Consider the following 20,140-nt stretch of genomic DNA (forward strand, 5'->3'; position numbering starts at 1 on the left):
TCCACTGAGGCGTTCTGAAGGAGATCCGGTTAAAAAGGGGGGAGCAAAGCACGAGCAGTCTGTGATGTCACTGAGATCCCCGAGGTGGAATACATGCCATAGTTGAAAGTTAAAAGTGTGCAATTGTGAGGACACCCAGGGGAGAAGAGAAAATGCAATGTCCCCCTGCTGTTGCATCATAGATGTTTATACACTCCAAAATTCTCGCCTCTGACATCAGAGGTGAGGATAGGCATTTTGAAAAGAAGATTGTTGCTGATGACTACCTAAATGAGCCACACAGAACAATATTATTTTACACAAGGTGCCTCACACCACAGCAGGAAGGCTTCAAGATGTGGTTAACCTAATCTCACCCTCTAAAAGAGGGAATTCTTTACAACACAGGCATTATCCTGGATGGTAATGGCTTGCGATCAGCAGGTTTTTAGGTAATTGACCCCAAATGCCAACCACTAGAGTACAATGTGACGCAATTGGGGCAATCAGACAACTGGGAGAAGTTCTATCAACATCAGTCCATGTGTATTAGAGTAACGAGGGAGAATTTCCCCCATGCTTTGGCAAGCATACAAGATCACAAGGCTGCTTTGAATGTATATTTGTATGTCTTCAATATGAATAGTTGATATGGTTCATAGCAGCATGTTCCTTAACAATGGGCATGGGTAGGCACTCACACGCACGCAGGCACACACCCCAAAGATGTGTTAACACAGTTAGCATGCATCTTGCTCTCTCTCACACACACACCAACGATGTGTTAACACAGTTATCATGCATCTTGCTCTCTCACACACACGCCAACGATGTGTTAACACAGTTAGCATGCATCTTGCTCTCTCTCTCACACACCAAAGATCTGTTAACACAGTTAGCATGCATCTTGCTCTCTCTCACACACACCAACAATGTGTTAACACAGTTAGCATGCATTTTGCTCTCTCTCTCACACACACCAATGATGTGTTAACACAGTTAGCATGCATCATGCTCTCTCTCTCACACACCAACGATGTGTTAACACAGTTAGCATGCATCTTGCTCTCTCTCACACACCAAAGATGTGTTAACACAGTTAGCATGCATCTTGCTCTCTCTCTCACACACACCAACGATGTGTTTGCATCTTGCTCCCTCTCTCTCACACACCAAAGATGTGTTAACACAGTTAGCATGCATCTTGCTCTCTCTCTCTCTCACACACACATGCACACACGTACACACGCACACACACACACACACACCTTGGGGGTCATTACAACCCAGGCGCAAAGGTATACCGGGCACCGGTAATGACACCGGTGTGGGCAATCCCTTTTCGCCCTATTCCGAGGTCCCTTTGCGGGTCTTTCCCTTAACGCCTGGTTTTAGCAGGCGTTAAGGACGGGACCCGCAAAGGGATACTGGGGTCAATAATGGTACCGCAATTTGCGGTACCATTATTGCAGCCTTCCCCTTCCCATTGAACCCTATGGGGGCTCAAATGGGAACTTACCGGTCCCGCAAAGGGCAGAATGGACCGGTAAATCACCATACCACCACATCGGTGGCGGTACCGGTATTGGTGCTAGTCATGGCACTATTAGCACCAACTAGCACCAACCTCGGAATGAGGGCCCTTGTTTTAACACAATGAGGGCCTGATTTGCACAAGAGTTTTACAATGGCGTAACCTCATTGGAAATCGCTTTGTAAATCAGGCCCGTCGTGTGTATATCTCATATCTGCCTTTCAGTCCCGTTTTCGCACGTCCTCAAATGTAAAATCCTCGGTCCTTGCCATACCCTTTCTCTACCCCACACACTCTTTTTAATTCCCTTTACTCTTCTCGCTCACGACTTTTGTTTTTGCCTGAATGTTTCTACAAGGCCTAACATGCCCTTAGATAACATGTGCCACTGCTCCACACATTTGGTACAACTTCTCTTACCGGGTTACTGAACAATTGTGCTGCACTCAGTCCACGGCTGGAGCAATAGGTATTCTAAGAGAAAACAGAAGCAGATGGATTGCAGTAAGCACAGTGCTGGGCAACTTTAGAGCTACTTGCATGTTCATGCGCACATGAATCTATTAGTCCTGCCTCCCTGGACATCTTGATTAGCCCTGTAATTATCTGATCATTTACTGGCACATCCACCACAGAGAGGCCCAGCTGCAGGGGTGGAGTGAGAACCAAAAGAGGCCCTGGAAATAATGATCAAAGTGGCTCCATATTACATATTTTCATCAAGCTCAACGCTTTTCCTATGAGAACATTTGGAAATACCACATAAAAGAGGCCCGGGGTGCAGAGGCCCACCAGGAAATCCCTAGAGTTTCCTATTGGCCAGTCTAGCCCTGCCTAGATGTTGAGTTTCTCTCAGCCGAGCTATGGGTATTAATGACTCCAATGTGGCGATGCACAAACATAATCCCTTTATACACATATTTGCAGCACAAAGTTGCTGCCCGTTTCTCTTGGGTCTCGGTCAGCAACGCTGGCAACACACATTCACTGCTCTGTCATCTGTTCTACCAGCTGGTGAGAAAGTCATGCATAGATGTCATCATTAACACAGAGCTACAATGACATGTTTCTGTCACAGCGTGTTGGGTGTTTGGGAGCAGTATGTTCATGGTGGTAAAGGCACAGTGCATTACAGTGGATTGCATGCCTCATTATAATGGGTTTGTTGAGGTGTAATGCCCATGATGATGAATGTGTCGTGTGTCGTGTGCGCCCAGCTCTGCCTTTCACAAATGCCCTTAGCACATATCATAATCTAGATCCTTAGAAAGGAGGTATGGACACTGACGTCTGCCAAGATTCACCATCCGCCCTCTCATCGCTCACTCCTTGTCATAGCCATATCTCTGATCTGGAGGGAAGGCTTGAAGACACACTTTAGTTTCAACTCGCAAGGTCCTAGCATGACCCCGTGCCTCAGCCTATCCCTGTCCTCCTGGATCTTACCAGCCTTCAAGTCGTCACCATCATCCACGTCTTGAAGAAAGTGTACCAGAGGCAAACACTTCTATAACCGATTGACCTGATTCCCTTCTCCACCTCATTGCTCTAAAATCCTCAGGCACATGGTGTTGAAAGGCTTCAGCGACTGCTTTAAACTGTGTAGATTCAGTGACACACTTCCCGTGTGATTTTGCAGCTGTCACTCCATGGAACAGGCACTCACCCATGTCTCTAACATAGTCACTATTGCCCATCACTCCCGTAAAGCCACCTTCCTCATTCTCGTTGGTCTCCCTTCCGCTTTCAATAGTGTCAACCACTGATCTCACCTCCCGACTCTCGCTCCTCAACTATCCAGAGCACTTGCCTTGTCTGGATTGTCTCCTACCTAGATGGTTGCTGCTTTTCTCTCTGCTGGAATGGTGGAACACCCTAGGCCACCCGCTGCCAAGTGGGGTATTCTCAAACTTCACCCTGGTACCTTCTCTTTCAGTCTCCACACCTTGACCTTGCAAGATCATGTCCTCCTTGGGTTCAGGTATCCTCTCTTAGCTAATGACCCACCCGCACATTGTCAGACCTTCCCCTGCTTCAACCTGAACCTATTTTCCTGAATTGCAAAAGTCCTGGCTGTCCTTCACGTCTATATGTTGCAATGCCGACTGATGCCTAATTCCTTCAAAACGGAGGTGATCTGCTTCCCAGCTTCAACACGACACCCCTACATGTTATCCTTTGGTCCATTCCCCTTTACCCAAACCCCATTGGATTGTAAGATCGGGAATCTCTTTGGCAGTGATGTGAAATTGCAAAAGTGTGTTACCTACACTTTGGCTGCAAGTTTTAACCTCCTAGGCATCTGTAAACTCGACCACTCTCTAACCTTTGACTTTACCAAGACTCTTGTGGACATGTTTGCCCCTGGTAGGATGGATTACTGCTCATTCACCTTATGGTACTCCATCTCTACTCCTTTACATCATATGTCAGTGCACTGAAATCGACCATCCCTAACCGTGTCACCTCCCCCTCTGTACTCTGCCTGCCTCCACCAATGGCCACCCACCGAGTCCCTAAAAGTTCTGGCTGGTTAATATTGTGAACTAGGAGTGTGCATGCATACGATGTTGATTATGTGTTAATATTATTGATCATGTCGATATTGTAGCACACAGCCCAAAGGAAATTGTCCCCAGCCGCCCCATTCATGCCACCTCTTCTTCTAGCCCCACATCCCACTTGGACACCCCTGGTCAGTACTTTAAGTGGGCCGGGGGCCCCGGCAGTCTCCAGAAAGTGGGGCTGAGCCGGGGCCCAGCCGGGGCCCCCCGTCCCACACAACATTGCGGGATGCATTATCCCGCCGCGGCCGCAGCCGCGACGGGAGATGCGCCCGTCATTATGTTGGCCAAGCTGACAGAAGTGCCAGCCAGCCACAGCGATGCTGAGGCTGGCGGCACTTCTGTCAGTTAGTGTAACTCCCTCTGATGACCCCTCATCAGGGTCATCAGAGGAAGTTACTGTCCCTTTGTTTTCCCTCCCCAGGTCACTGACCCCCGCGGGCTCCGTGATCTAATATGCAGATTAAATCATGGAGCCCGCGGGTTCGCAGAGGGTGAAAGACACCTAGGGCTCAGTGATAGCAGATAGATCACAGAGCCCGAGGTGCCTTTCTCCGTCGGCAAAGCTTTATAAAATATGCCTTGAACTGTGTACGTTTCAAGCCATCTTTTATTTCTATGTTTATAAAAGACGGCTTGAAACGTGCACAATTCAAGGCATCTTTTATAAAGCTTTGTCGATGGACAAAGTCACCTTGCAGTTTGTTTTGTCCGTCATGCCTTGAATTGTTTACGTGTCAAGCCATCTTTTAGAAACATAGAAACATGTTACAAATATCTATGTTTATAAAAGGTGGCTTGAAACGTACACAAACCATAGTAAGGTAAGCACACAAGTGTGCATAACTTACTATGGTTTGTGCACTTTTCAAACCACCTTTTATAAACATAGAAATATGTAACATTGCTATGTTTATAAAATATGGCTTGAAAAGTACACACACCATAGTAGTACGCATACAAACATATAAATGCTCACATACATTTATATATTTGTTTGCGCACCTTACTATGATTTGTGCACTTTTAGGCCACGCCCACAATGCAAGCCACGCCCCCAAACGAGGGCCCCCCCTCAATTTCTTACCCCACTTAAAGCACTGCCCCTGGTGTATCCCTTACATACGAGCCTCTGTTGCTTCCGAGCTAGACTCTCGTTTTAAGAGCGCCTTCTACGCATCGCATGCCATTTCCTCTCTGCCCCTTGTTAATTGGTGTTATTATCACATGGATTCCATGTTAGATCTAATCTCAGCCAATCACAATGCTCGGAATGCAATCTATAAGTGTTGGTATGCACCTCTTTCCACCCAAACATTCTGATCTGAGTAGCAGATTGCAGTCATTCCCTTTCTTTGTTAGTTGCACAACTTCATCTGCTAATAGCCTTGGAGATCGGGGGAGGGGTAGAGGTTCATGACCTTTCCCCAATTTATAGCCCTTGACTTCGCCTCAAGCAACAACTTGCAGGTGTGTCATTATCCCTTTCCTCAGTCTGTAAGGAGTCATTATTACACGTTTCAGAAGCCTCATTAGGGTGAATGGCTTAATTATCTCTGCTAAGAACAGGTGGCCTGTAGGTAAGCACTGATCACTGCAGCTCGTACTCAACACACTGAGCCACAATATCGCCCATATAGCGCTATCACATTTTAATTCTTACCACAAATCTGACGCAATTTTTCACAACAAACTTGTACCCTGCCGCTTTCTTCTCACGTGGTCCATTCTGAAACAAAGAACAGTCAGTCAGTTCAGCCGGGAAAGGGGGGGGGGGCGGGGGGTGGGAAGGGGAGAGAAGGAGGAGGGGGCACGAGGTGTGATACAGTTTCTGTCATGTTGATGAGAAATGCAGGAGTGTATCTGTTGACGGAAGATGAAGGAAAGGCACTCCAATACCCCCACTACAATGAACATGCCCTTTGACCCCCTTTACCAGCCGGAATGCATCCCTTTAATGGGAATGAGTGCCCTTACATTGTAAGTTTCTATACTGTGCGCCTGGTGACAAGCGCCATGTTATTGCTTCTATGTGGGCCTGACTCACAGAATGTTTTTTTTTTTTTTTTTAACCAAACTGCAAAAATAGCACAATGTGGTCATACAGTTTTCTTCCAAGGGCTTTTATCGCATTCCAAACATGTTTCTGTTTCACACCACCCTTCCCTCCAGATGGAAGCTGCGTCTTTTGGGGCATGTCAGAATCCCTGGTGGCAATTCCCTTAGAGTATGTGAGAATGTGGTAAAACAACACGACCATGCAATTACCACGAATGTCCACACTGCCTTTAATAATGACAAAATTAGTAAAACCTGCCCGAAATACATGACTGCGGGCATTTCAGGACTGCCCTCGTTTTAAATGCCGCCCTCCATGTTGCACCTTGTCGGCTTAGCATTTAGCGATGCAGAATGCAAGCCCACAAACTAGCAATTGAAGCAGATGCTGCAGGAAGGCATGCTGGCACAGCACACCGAGTGTACCAGGAGTTCCACGGGTGTATTGCCTAGTTTAGAAAAGTAAAGGAGACCGTACTGCATTAAACGCTAGGCATAACCGTATCATTTGCTAAAACATTTCCCACCGTGTTTCCTCCATCATTGGTTCATGGGATTGTCCTATTTCTGTGTCTATAGCCAAGAAAGGCTGCTCACCAACGAAGAGATGCAGTGACACTTACCCGAACTGCGTTGTAAAGGCACATGCTCCCCTGAAAAAGCATTGTGAACATCTCGGCTTCTCCCCTCTGCAAGAAAGTTTAAGAATGAGTGATTTGCTCCAAAAGCCGTGCAAGCAAACATGTGACTGAAGGCATAACTGTGTGTACGCAGATACAGCTCTCATTGCTTATCGTCTGACTCTGATGTGAAGCGCTGTGGGCGTTCATTGTGGGTTCCCTGCTCACAAAGCTGAGCTGCAGTACAACCAGGTGACACCCCACTAAAAGAGTACAAATCCCTTGTAACACTGCCATATGTTAACAACTGCAGCCGACCTCCACATTTCCTAGATGTGTCAAAACTATGGGGCTGTTTCCTTTCGAGCAAATAATACAGAGGTGCCCTAGGGAGCAAACTGGACACTATCCTCTCGCCCCCCCCACGCCTAAACATGTATATAGATGCCTGAAGTCGCCCCCTCTTCATCAGAACGAGCCTTATTACAGGTTTGGTGGTAATTCTGCAGAATGCCTGGCAACATGTTTTTCCGATACAGCCACCTGGTCCTGTGGGTCTACCACATGATTACAAGTGGCAATATGGGGGTGTAATTTCCCCATTTTTGGAGTTACCACTGCGGAATTACTGCTCAGTTATACCCCTGAATTTGAAGGTAATGCAGATGATTTATTTCCAGCACATTGTGGTCAAAATTGAGGTAATTCCGTTACCTCACAAAAAAAGTGGTAGCAACAAAATGATTTCTACTTGTTTTTTTTTTCCCAGACCACCAAACTTGTAATGATTCACAATGTAGTAGAATCGCAAGCTCTGACACTAAATAATTCACCAGAAATGTTTCGTGTGAAGAACTCTAAGCTGCCCAATGCAACCACACCTGGGCGGGTTCATACACGTAGTGTCCCCAAAAGCCATCAGACACATTTCATTAGCAAACTGGATAATATGGAACACCACATAATTATGCGGAAAACAAATGGGTGCATTGGTTTGCATGTGCAGCGGGAATTTCCAGACCAACCAAAACAAACATCTGTGGCGGGGCACAAGGGCACACCACTCTGCTAGACATCCCTTCAAAAGACCATGCTAAATGGGCATCCGCTCTGCCTCATGACACTGCACTCTGCTGCTCTGTATGAAAGACTCAGGGCCTGTTTTACAAAGCATTTTCCAATGGTATTTTACCCTTGAACGCTTTTGTAAATTAGGCCCTCAGCTCCTTCTTACAGCAAGGAATTAGTGCATATTGACCTCAATTAATAACCATAATTTGCCCATCAGAACATAATTTATAAACACATTCCCCATATAAATAAAAGTGTACCTGAAGGCATGTATATACATATACAAAAACACATATACAGACGGACACAAGAGTAAATGGACAGACATATAGACACCCTTACAGAAATGACCACTGTCCCTCACAAACACCCATATGCGCACACACAGTAACTGCTTTCATACTTACAGCAACTGACTTCTCTTGAACAGGACTATCAGAAGAAATAGCTGAAAAAAAATGATATATTCATTGTACATTTTTTATATTCAACAAGGTTCTTTCTATAAACCCTGTACAAAAATATATGATGACAAATAATTGTAAATGCTGCCTGCCACCTCACATGGCAGGAAGTGTTTACAATTACAAATAAACGCTGTTTATTCTTCATTGTGAACAATGGCTAACATGTGCACATGCTAAGCAGTTTTCACAATGAACATCAAACACTGTCCGAGATGCGAGCATTATTTGTAATTGTGAGCATTGCTTGCCTCGCTCACAATTATTTGTAATTGTGAGCACTGCTTGCCTCGCTCACAATTAAAAGCAAACGCTACCTGGCATGCAGAGTGCAAATGTAAATGGCAAAATGTGATGTACACGTTTGTATGCTGCCTTATGCCCCTTAAATTTGCACCCCGCAGTGTTAATGATGAAAGCCTGATGGCGGGGACCTGGCTCTGCCTCAGTGCAAACGTACCAGGTCTCTGCTCTCAAATTCTGACTAGGAGCAAAAAGAGCTCCAGACTAAACAACTGCCAATATCCAAAAATGTGTGAGTGTGATTGCAAGTATCATCATTCGAGTGCAACGTTATGTGTGCAATCCTAGTTATCCTAGTATATGTGCATTCATTCATACTGGCTGACAGGTAATTAGTAATTCTGTTAGGCAAATAATAGTCTATAAGCAAAGTTTTTTTTAGTTTTTTTGTTTTAAATTTATACACCGGTGTTTCTCAAAAATGCACGTTTAATGTTTGCAGTTGAACACCTGATGTTATGATCCTCCATGTTGTGACATAAACAAAATGCTTCAGAAAAAAAGCCCACAACCGCAGACAATTCATATTACTCCTACCTGTCATTAGAGTGAGGGTTTGGAAAAGCAATCTCCTTAGAATTGTTTCATTTTATGTATGACCTCCACCCAGAGATGTCCGCATTGATAGTCATTGTACGCACCAGTTATTTTAATCAAACATTTAATATGCACCCTAATTTGGGTAAGAAGAGAACAGGATTCTTGTTGTCTATAACAATTTTCTATTGTTGATTTTTGAGCATATTCATAGGGATTGCCTTATTTTGCTCTGGTGGAGGCGGTTTTGCTTTTATGCAGAATGATGTTGCCTTACAGCGTTCTGCCCTCACTTACTCTGGGGTAGTCCTTAGTGATCTTGCTAGCCCATCTTGTGATACTAGTTTGGTTACTCAAGCAACCACGCCTTGATTTCTGTCCCAGACTGCACAATGCCACCCACGCCATTCATAAGATATTGACATCTGTATATGCCCAGGTGGTCACGCAGCCTGCCAGCTTTAGCCATTAAATGGCCAGATTACAAAAGTTTTTGCCAAGGAGTGGGAGGGAAGTGATCTAGAGAGGAAAGGATGGTGGTGGGGGTAGTGTGGTGTAGGAGCAGTGGAGGGGGATACGATGGACAGGGTCTCTCAAGCTGCGGCCATTTTAAAGGAGAAGTTGGAGTTAGAGGAGAGGCTGTGGAGTAAAGTTTATGGCTGGGATGAGCATAACATGGGGACTCATGGCCAGTTTGCCAGGGTGTACATAGATAAAACATATGAGATCAATGAAGCAGTAAATGTTGGGCATGGGCTGAGTTGGCAACTGCAAGCCTTCCTCTAACAGCACTGGGTATCAAGTGGAGGGGTGAGCAAGGCAGCCCGGGATCCAGGTGATTGGGAAGGAAGAGGAGATTAGGAAACCCTCACCACAGACGCATGTGGAGGTTGGTCATGTGAACATAAAAAGTAAGTCACATAAAAACATTGATACATTGATAACACAAACACAGTATGCATCGTTATAGTCGTTATAAATGCCATATCATATCGTATCATCAGTGGTGAGCCAGCACCTGGAGTACTTTGTCCCATTCAGAGAAGGTGGTGGGTCAACATGAGGGTAATGACAGACTTCAGATCAGAAGCTACAACTGTTTACATCTTTAATCCTCTTAACGGTTAAAAACATTGTTCATGAGGACTACCAGGAGGACTAAATACAGCCGATGTTAAGAGATTCAACACTACAGTATTTGGTTAGTTCCCATGATTCAGAAATTGGCTGTAAATATTCCATGCTGTATTACATTCCTGTAAAAGCACCAAGACGTTCTGGTGACATGTAAGCCACAAGGCTAAATGTTGAATGTTTTGTGAATGTGACAAAGCAGAAATATGCCGTAAATTGACCATAATAAACAGGTTCCCTGAGAAGTATGTTCTATTTCATATGGACACAAATATCCGTATGCAATCCGTATTTTATATGAGTCATGTGCAATAACAATAGACTAAAAATATAATGTAACCACACATAACCACACATAACCACCGGTTCTAGCCCTCTGACGCCTGACCTTGTCTAGAATGATGGCCTTCTTCAGGTCAGGCACTCAGTGAAAGATCTATGCATTCACATAACTCCATTACTGCAACAAATCCATGGACATTACAAACAAAAGTCCCAGATCACTGCGCAGAGAACACCACCGAAGTAATATCTGTCACGTCTGATTGTTTTACAGACAGCAGGCAGCCAGGCTATGGTCCTAGGGGTCACATGCCCACCCTTAAACTCAGGCCCAAAGCATCTCACCGATGGGCATGTCCAGCAAAGGCCACCAAAGCAAGGGGTGTTTTTTGTTTGGTCATTGTTTTGGACTGAAAGGGCTAGGGCCGACGCTTTGACTTCACAATGCTGCTCACGAACCTAGCAGGGCACCACCCACATGCCCATGCCTCGTTGTCACACACTACCCCATTAACATCACTCCCCACTTTCCAAGGGAATGAAGAATGGCGACACCGGGAGTGATTCTGGTTCCAATACACTTATGTATAGTTTCTTCTGTATGTTGCTACCGTGGAAATTTAAAATGTTGTTTTGTTGGTTGCCACCGTTTCACTGCTCTCTCTGCCTTACAACAATGATGTTCATTACATTTTTCTTTGAGTGTTCCAGTGATTGCATCTATTCCTTTTTAACAGCACCCACCCTCCTTGTCCCCCTCTTCTCTACCGTCACCACCTATTCCACCATTTAACACTGCAGGCTACTAGGCTGGGTATCCATCTCTGACCTCGTCTATCCCTCTCAGCTCTCATGAAGCACTCTATGCTCTTCCTTTGCATTCCTTAACAATACTAAAACACTTAGACTAAAAAATCCACCACCATTCTGAAGGAACGGATACTGACTTGTGTACCACTTTGAATCCCACAATCCAAAAATCGCAGTTATGAAAATAACAGAAACTAGGATAAACTCCCATGGCATCCCATCTAACTTCACTACTGATCCATGACTATCTAACCATTTGTTGCTATTCCAACTACTGCCCTGACTTTCTCCTCAACCCACTATTAGTAGATCCTACAGTGGGTGGTGTTCAATAGGGTCCTAAGTTACTTCAACACTAATGATCTCTGTGACCCACTTCACTTTAGATTCAGCAGCCATTATTTCACAAAAAACAAATCTGATCCACATCTTGACTTTCCCTCCCCTGTTCAATTTGCTGAGCTCTCCCTCCATCTTAATCCCACAGTATCTATCCACCGCTCTCGAAGCAGTCACCGCCTTCTCTCCAGCTAATCCTCTCTCACCTTGCAATCCAGTGACACTGCTCTCCCCACCATTGCCCCTTACCACATTGCCCATTCATTCTCTATATCTTGGAACACTGATCCTACTCAACTGGGCCCAGTGCTCTTCAAACTCTACACCCCTTCTCTCTGCACCCTTATCCCTTTCTTTAGATTCTAATACCACAACGTTGAGGCTGAAACCCAAATCCTCTTCACTTTTCCCTCGTTCAAGCCTGACCGTTCACAGAAGATCTCTAACGGCCTCTCTGCCATCCATCACTGGATAGCACTTTGTTCTCATAAGCAAAAATCCCTGAAGACCAAAGTAAAACGCCCCTTCCATTCCCACCTCCTCTATTATATTTCCTCTTGACCATACCACTCCTTCCACAAGGCACCTAGCCTTAGGCCTCTCCTTAACGGCAATGTAAAACAGCATAATGTATTCAACCCTAGAGCTACTGCTGACAATACAAATCACCTTACCATTCCCAAGATCCTCCCCTTCTCACTTACCATTCCGTTAAATCTATCATCTCCGCCCTAGTTCTCAGTTACCATAATGACTGCTTGAGCTTCTTACTAGACCTCACTTACTACTTTATTCCCCTGCTTGACAAGATCCTCAAATTTGCCACAATCAGTCGGTACAATGCCTCCGCTCCTCTTCCACATCTCCCACCACCTCCATGTTGGCTGGATATTTATGCACGATGGGCCGTGTACAAGTGTCTTTCTCTTTTCTTCACATCTATTCACAAGTGTGTCCCCAAACCTGGAACACGCCATCTCCAACTAATCTCCTCCCTATGCACTGAAAAATGAAAAATCATAAATCGGTCGGCCTCTTGATGCAATGTGCTTTCTCTTGATGTTGCTCCCCCTCACCTTTTCATCTCTACCCCTTCACTGGATTTTGCTTCCTTAGGGCATCAAAAATACCACACATAATTGCTCATTCAAATAATTGCTAAAGCTCGATGTCCTTGGACTTCACCTTGAAGGAGTACACACACTCTCTAAAATCATAACCTCCAAAGCAAGGATCCCTTCCAGGACTGTGCTATTCCACCCCGCCCTGAGCATTCATGATTGATATGTCGCTCCCAACTATCCATGTCTTGTATATTCTCTTGTGAGGGACCTGCCTGCAGGACTGCGCAGCCTGATATATTCGCCTTTGCGCAAAACACCAGCTTCTCTATAAATCCAAAATAAAAATACAAATATGGTATGAGGAACCACTAACTGTATGTTATATGGCTATTGCAAGAACCTGAGGAGTTCGGTGGCCTTGAGGAAAAAAAGACTGAGGACTGAGTTACATACGTTCACAGTATTCCCATGTAGTCCACATGCATTTTAAGTTACTTTGAGACTCATGACAAGTTGGAGGTAACACAATTTATGTCCACCTGCTTATGGATTGCAAAACTTTAAGGAGTTAATACTCCAGCATATGCAAGGAGATATTACTTCCAATAAATGGAGGAATGTCCATGGAATTTCATATATAGGTAAACACTCCATTCCCCAAATAAGTCACATGATACCTCGCAATGGGACGAATCAGAACTAATAAACTCGTGGAAATTCCACATCTACCACTAGTGGTAATTGTATTTCCATTTGCAGGAATTACCACTGCCAGTAGCTCCAAACGTTAACAGCTTCCACCTATCACAAAGTCTATTCTTGAATGGGACACACCTGTCCTCTATCCTTGGCAACCCCTGAGTGATTATTTCAGAAGTGCCCTTGAGGAAAAATGTAAAATGTAATTCCTGGAAAAAAACACCATGTTTAAAGGGCCTGCATGAGCATATCTCGTGCTAAATACCCTCACTTCAATCAGGTCTCAAAATACTGTTGCAAGACACTACCAGCAGAGAGAGCACACACACGGAGTCATTATCACCTCAAGATAAGCTTGAATGCAGTTTTACAGAAATCTATTGTTCATAAAAAAAGTTTTAAATCACATTTAGAGTAACCCTATAAATAAGATCACAATTGATATGAGGATAACTTTACAACTAAATCAGAGCCTCCAGTTTATATTGATTTTGTGATCCCTCAAAATGCTGCGAAAATGTCATTTAAAAAAAAAAGCTCAAAAACGACCATTAAAAAAATACACATGGGTGCAAGATTCTCAAAACTTTTTTTGACTCAAGAAATGACATCTCATTGCTTGTGCCAAAAGAATAGTAGCACAATCCACTCTGGCATCTGAATGGTGCATATAAAATGCTCCCAATCAGATGGCCTTTTTCACCCCTTTGCACAAACCAGCTGTCAAACACTCCACTGACATCTGTCCCCTTCTGCAGACTTTGATCCCAACACCTACGCCGTTACCGAGATGTGGTTCAATGCCACCTCAGTTACTGCTCTTGATGCTCTACTTCCTGAGGGCTACAAGCCCCTCTCCAAACCCAGGCCTGGAGGGGGAGAGGCCCTGATTTTCCCTGAGTGTGTCCCTACCTCTATCATTCCTATTCAACCTTACTCCTCCTTTGAATGACTCGTCTGTAGGATTGGGGTCTCTCCCTCTCGCTCACTCACCCTGGCCACTAGCTACAGGCCCCCTGCCCCTATCCCCCTTTTAATCTTTGAATGGGCCAACCTTACTACCTGCCTCTTGTCCTCTTCCTCCAAACTACTCCTCCTTGGTGACTTCAATATCCACCTTGACTCCCCTGCATCAGCCACTTCACTGTTCCTTGGCATCTGTGACTCCCTCTCTCTCACTATTCTTCCTTCCTGCCCGACCCACTCAAATGGACTCACTCTGGATGCTCTCATATCTGGAGACATCCCTATCTCTAACCTGGTCACAACCCCGCTCGCCTTGACTGGACACTCTCTCCTCTCCTCCCGCATGGTGCCCCTTGTTGTTCTGTTTGAGTCCCCTCCACACTGCCAGCCTCCTTCACCATCATTGGACCGAAAAAGTAACTGCCAGTCACTGCTTTTGCTCCCACTTTCAGCCCACGCCGAAACTTGCCCCTAAATCCCCTGCTGCCTCTGTCCTTGCTAACCTTCACCTCTCCATCTCCAACACCCTCGACATCCTTGCCCCTGTCATGAAAATCCACCTGAAGCCTACCTCCAAGCACCATCGCTATTATGATGCTGATCTAGAATCCCCGAAAGGCAAGTGCAGAGTTGCTGAACGGAAGTGACAGACTTTGGGTTCATCGTCTGACAAACTGGTATGTCGTCTGCTCCAAGGGCAGTTTCATTTTTCTGTCCACTCCAAGAAGAGGGCTTATATACAAGCCTGCATCTCTGGAGCCACCAACAACACGGCTGAACTTTTCAAAATCTGCAAGTAACTCACCAATCTAACTGCATTTTCCACCTCTCTCCTTGCTTCTCAGGCTCTCTGCACTGCTTTGGCATACCATTTCACATCTAAAACCCAGGACATCCTGTCCTCACCCCCCACCACCCCCACCCTTGTTCTCATGCCTCTCTTGGCCCCCCTCCGTCCACCCCACACTTTCCTCCCTTATGCCCATAGCACCTGATGAGGTCTCTATAGATGTCTGTTCTAAGAAGGTCTCCTCCAAACAGGTGCTCTCCTGCTCTTATAGAACCATTAAGGACAACATCTGCTCCTTCGACTGGGCTCTTGCTGACTTGTGTAACCACTCATTTTCCACTGGCTCTTTCCGTTTATCCCATAAGCACTCCCGTCTGCTGAACCCTTCTGCCCAGCTATCACCCCATCTCCATTGCCCCCTTTCTGGGTAAACTGTTGCATAAGCTGGATCTCCCCAAACTTAGCCACCACACTGAACTGGTTTGTTGCCTCCATGACATCAATTTGGATTGTGGGTATCCAGAGGCATGGAAACTGCCCTCCTGTACACCGGCAAAGACATGCTCGCAAATCTTGAAACTAAATCTCCTTCTGTTCTCATTCTCCTCCACCTCTCCTCTGCGTTTGACAAGGTGAACCTGTCTATCTTGATAAAATGACATGGTGATGCTCTTGGCATCATGGAACAGCACTGGAATGGCTAACCTCTTTCCTCAATAACCACCCCTCCCAGTCACAACTCAGCCCTATCTTATCTACTACCTCACTCTCTACCTGTGGCATCCACTAGGGCTCTATCCTGTCACCGTGGCTCCTCAATATCTATCTCAACCTTCTGCACCTAATTTCTTGTGTCTCGCCTCATTTCTAGTGTTGATGACACACAGCTTTTCTGCAAACTTCCCTCTACCATCTCCCCTTCCTCCTCTCTCATCCTTTACTGCCGGACCGGCAAAAAGACATGGTGTGCAGTGAACAATCTATTTCTTAATGCCAGTAAGACAGAGATCCTGCTCATTGGGACACCTGCACCCTGCTTTTCTCCTACCCTCTGCCACCCTTCTTGGGCCCTCTACCCTCGCCATCTTGTGAGGCCAAAAACCTTGTGGTCATCTTCAACTCAACTCTCTCCTTCACCCCTCACATCCTGGACCTTGCCAAGAAGGTGCACTTCCAGCTTCACCTCCTTACAGGCATTCTCCCTTTCCTCGCCTTCCCCCAGAGTTCAATGTCTCCAGAGCTCTGGTATTCTCTAGACTGGACTACTGCAACATCTTTGTCCTCAATCTCCCACTTTCCACACTACGCCCCCTTCAGCTAATCCAAAATTGGGTTGCAAGACTTATCCTTGGCCCAGGGACCATATCTAAAGCCCTACAATCTATCCACTGACTCCTGGCGGCAGTGAAGTCAAATTCAAGACCCTCTGCACAATGCACAAGGCTTTCTGGGACCTGGGACCATGCAATCTTCAACTTTCCTTCCCTAAATCCTCCCTTTCTAGAGCCCTCCACTCCTCTAACTTCAACTATCTGATTGTCAAATGCTTCTCCAAGCAGAGAATGAGGGGAAGGTCTCTCTCTTCAGCCAGTGTCTCCATGTCGAACAGCCTTCCTGCCCCTCTCAGACTTGAGCTGGACCTCCTTATATTCTGGAAACCTCTCAAAACGATGCCTCTTTCCCTCTTCCCATTCCTTGTTAATCACCCCTCTGTGCTGAGACTGGTGGCATGGTCCTTATGAATCTCACAAGATACCAGGCCTTCTACCCAGTCATCACCAGCACCCTCCCCCCTCAACACTGCCTTTGAGCCCGCACCCCAACCTGTTGGATGTGCATCCCATCCTGGGATTCATATACCGTAGCATTTATCCTGATCCCCTGGCACTTGCCGCCCAAGCCCCCACCAGCACTTGTCCACCCCTCACTTCCCCCCCACCCATCCCTATCTCCTGCACTGCTCTTCACTTCACTTCCACATCCGAATGTCACAAGGCCTAGTAGGACGGTGACTGTATATTTGCTGTTTTTTGGCCACTGACATTCAATCCCATTGTTCCCTCCCAATTTGCCTTGTGGCGCCTTGGAACACCATGTTGTTGTATAGGGGCCTAACAAATGCTCAATAAATAAAAAAATAAATAAACTGTACTGAAAAAAAAATGTGTTAAGTAAGATATGTGACGTCTGAATCCTGGGAAACTATCAGGATCAAAGTGTTCTGCATACTATTTTCAGTAGGGCCAGGCATCCTGATGGCTTTTAAATACGCCTGATTGAATCTCCTCACAGCCCCCTGTCAATCCTTAGACGCTCAATCAATGATCCAGTGAATTTGCAGGATCCCACTGAAGCGGATTTGCGCATCAAGGAAGGAGTCGACAATAAACACCATAGTGACATTTGATATGGGTGTTCCCGCGTGGATTTTGACAAGCTCTCCGAAAAAAACAAATGTGGGTGCTTATCTAAAGAACCAGAAACTTCCTATTTCGTTTGTGCATTTTGTTTGAAAGCAGGAAGGCGAGGCCAGGCTGAACCATACCAGGAGTTGGAGAAAGTAAGACATTTTTGAGGTGTTAGTCAGGATTTTTGTTTTCTTCAGTACTGTATTGTATTGCATTGTAGTTGTCGTTTATATAGCACCTTTCCCCATTTGAATGGCCTCAACACATTTTGTGGTAGGAACGCCCTCAGGGGCCCAAGTCCGAGGTATGGGAACATTCTTATAAAATGCTTAGATTGTGTGTGTGCATTTGACCATGATTAGATATTGGGCGGGCTGACTAGGCTCCAGTAAGCAACCCAAGAGTTCAGGCATGTGGATGGGTGCTGAAGGAGGTCACGACAGAGCGCTATTGCAAGAAGAGACTTGTTATGATTCCAGCTAGACCAAATTTGTTGTAGGTTGTCACTGTGTTTTAATGGCAGAGGTGTTGATGCAAGTCTAGTGTAAGAAGACTAAGACATAAGTGTCCATCTAGACTGAATTTGTCATAGTCGTAGTTGCATTCTAATGTGTGTGGATGGATAGCCGTGCCTGCAGCAGATATCCACCGAAGTGGTGTGTTACATGCACCTTAAGCTCAGATGGAGCTTATCTTTGATCTAGCTAAATGTTCAGAACGTATGTGCAAAAGGATAAAGAGAAGGTACCATCCAAGGCTCTTATAGGTACTCTGAACAGGCTACCCTCAAAGTCCTCTAAGCACACTAGAACGGCTAACTTAGTAAATTTAGTAAATCTAGGCGTGACAGATAGGCCGCTTTAAGACTAGGGGCCATAGGATGCTCTTAACACAATTACTCTATATCTTCTAAGTTCTATAATGGGCTAGCTTCAGCCATTGTTTATGTTTAACATCAAGGATGCTCACATATATCTTTGTGTGTTACACTTGCATCTTATATATCTTCTAAGTGCCATGTAACGGTTGCTGTCCTATATCGTTGGGCACAATGGACAGGCCAACATTATAAAGTGCAACGCTACTGCCCACTCCCAGGTCCATCTATGTGCAGCACACTGCCCACCCTCAAATCTGTCTAGCCATCACAGATCTTCTGTGTGCTAGATATGTGCTAACTACCCAATTTCTTCTAGACAAGTACATGTGCTAGCCTTCACAGCTCTTCAAATGTAATACATCTGCCAGCCTATGCAATTTCTTCTAAGTGTAATATACGTGCTACCTTTCACAGTTACTTATAAGCTAACATATCCAGTTTGATTCTATCAGCAATGCATGTGCTAGCCTTCACAGTTATTCATATGCAGTGAATCTGCTAATCTACACAATTTCGTCTAAGCGCAACATTTGAGTTAACCTACCCAATATCTTCTACACCCGAATCTATCTAAGTGTGACGCCTTTCTTACTCCCAAATCCATCAGAGTGCAATACATTTCTTACCCCCAAATCCATCTGAGTGAGGCACCTCTCCTACTCTCCAAAAGTTCATCTAAGGGCAACACATTTCCTACCTCCAAAATAGATCTAAGAGTGGGACCTTTCCTACTCACAAAATACAGCTACGTGCAGCACCTTTCCTACCCCAAAGTACAGTTAAGTGGGATACAATTCCTACCCCCGATACCCATCTAAGTGTGTCACCTTTCCTACTCACAAAACACTGCTACTTGTGGCACCTTTCCTACTCCCAAAGCTCCATCTAAGGGTGGCATATTTCCTATCCCCAAAAATACAGTTAAGTGCAATACATTTCCTACCCCCAAAATCCATCTAAGTGTGACTGATTTCCAACCCCCAAAGTACAGCTAAGTGCAATGCATTTCCTACTCACAAAATACAGCTAAATTCAATATACCGATAAGTCCAAGTACGTCTATCGGACTATCTGGGGGTGCAGCAGGTAATCTACCCAGTGTTTAAATATGATGTTGGTAAGGTAGGATGGAGTGGCAGGGTTTTAATTAAGCACAGTAATGCCTGTGCTCACTACCCATACCAACCATACCTTTGTTGTCGTTGCAGGGTGCTCCTTTTGGCATCCATTAGTGAACAGGGGCAGACAGGGCTTGTAGCTGCACTTTGCCTCTATCCCTTAGCCGATCACTGCCCTTTCTAAGGTGCCATGGGTCCCACTGTTAAGGGGACAGCTTCGACATTCCCCAGCCAATCGGAAGCAGAGGCATCTAGAGGCAGCAGGAATGAACGGGAAGGGATAAGAAGGGAAACAAGGAATACAGAGTGGGAGAAATGAGGGTGATGAGTGGGCACTCCCCTGATACAGGACAGGCACAGCAGGACTCACTTGCACAGGCCTGCTGCAGATGAGAATGCAGTCCTGCTTGCAGGAAAGCAAGGAAGCAATGCTTCCACACTCCCCAGTCAATCAGCAGTGATCCATCCAGCAGCCGTTGCCGCTGCCAAAGTTGTTGTTAGGATTGTTGATTGTGCAGGA

At 45.5% G+C, this 20,140-nt stretch overlaps 1 protein-coding gene across 1 annotated transcript in view; it reads right to left on the reverse strand.

Annotated features, from left to right (window-relative positions):
• The window catches only part of LOC138579940 (uncharacterized), a 256,110-nt gene that overhangs the window by 225,186 nt on the left and 10,784 nt on the right, over positions 1 to 20,140 (reverse strand). Inside the window, exons 2-5 of the mRNA XM_069650158.1 lie at positions 8,234 to 8,274; positions 6,759 to 6,824; positions 5,741 to 5,806; positions 1,934 to 1,987 (exon numbers count right to left, since the gene is read on the reverse strand). Coding sequence (XP_069506259.1) covers positions 1,934 to 1,987; positions 5,741 to 5,806; positions 6,759 to 6,824; positions 8,234 to 8,274 — 227 coding nt within the window. The remainder of the gene's footprint in view (positions 1 to 1,933; positions 1,988 to 5,740; positions 5,807 to 6,758; positions 6,825 to 8,233; positions 8,275 to 20,140) is intronic.

Source organism: Ambystoma mexicanum, chromosome 3p, assembly GCF_040938575.1.
Source record: "Ambystoma mexicanum isolate Mex_15411 chromosome 3p, UKY_AmexF1_1, whole genome shotgun sequence".
Classification (NCBI taxonomy): domain Eukaryota; kingdom Metazoa; phylum Chordata; class Amphibia; order Caudata; family Ambystomatidae; genus Ambystoma; species Ambystoma mexicanum.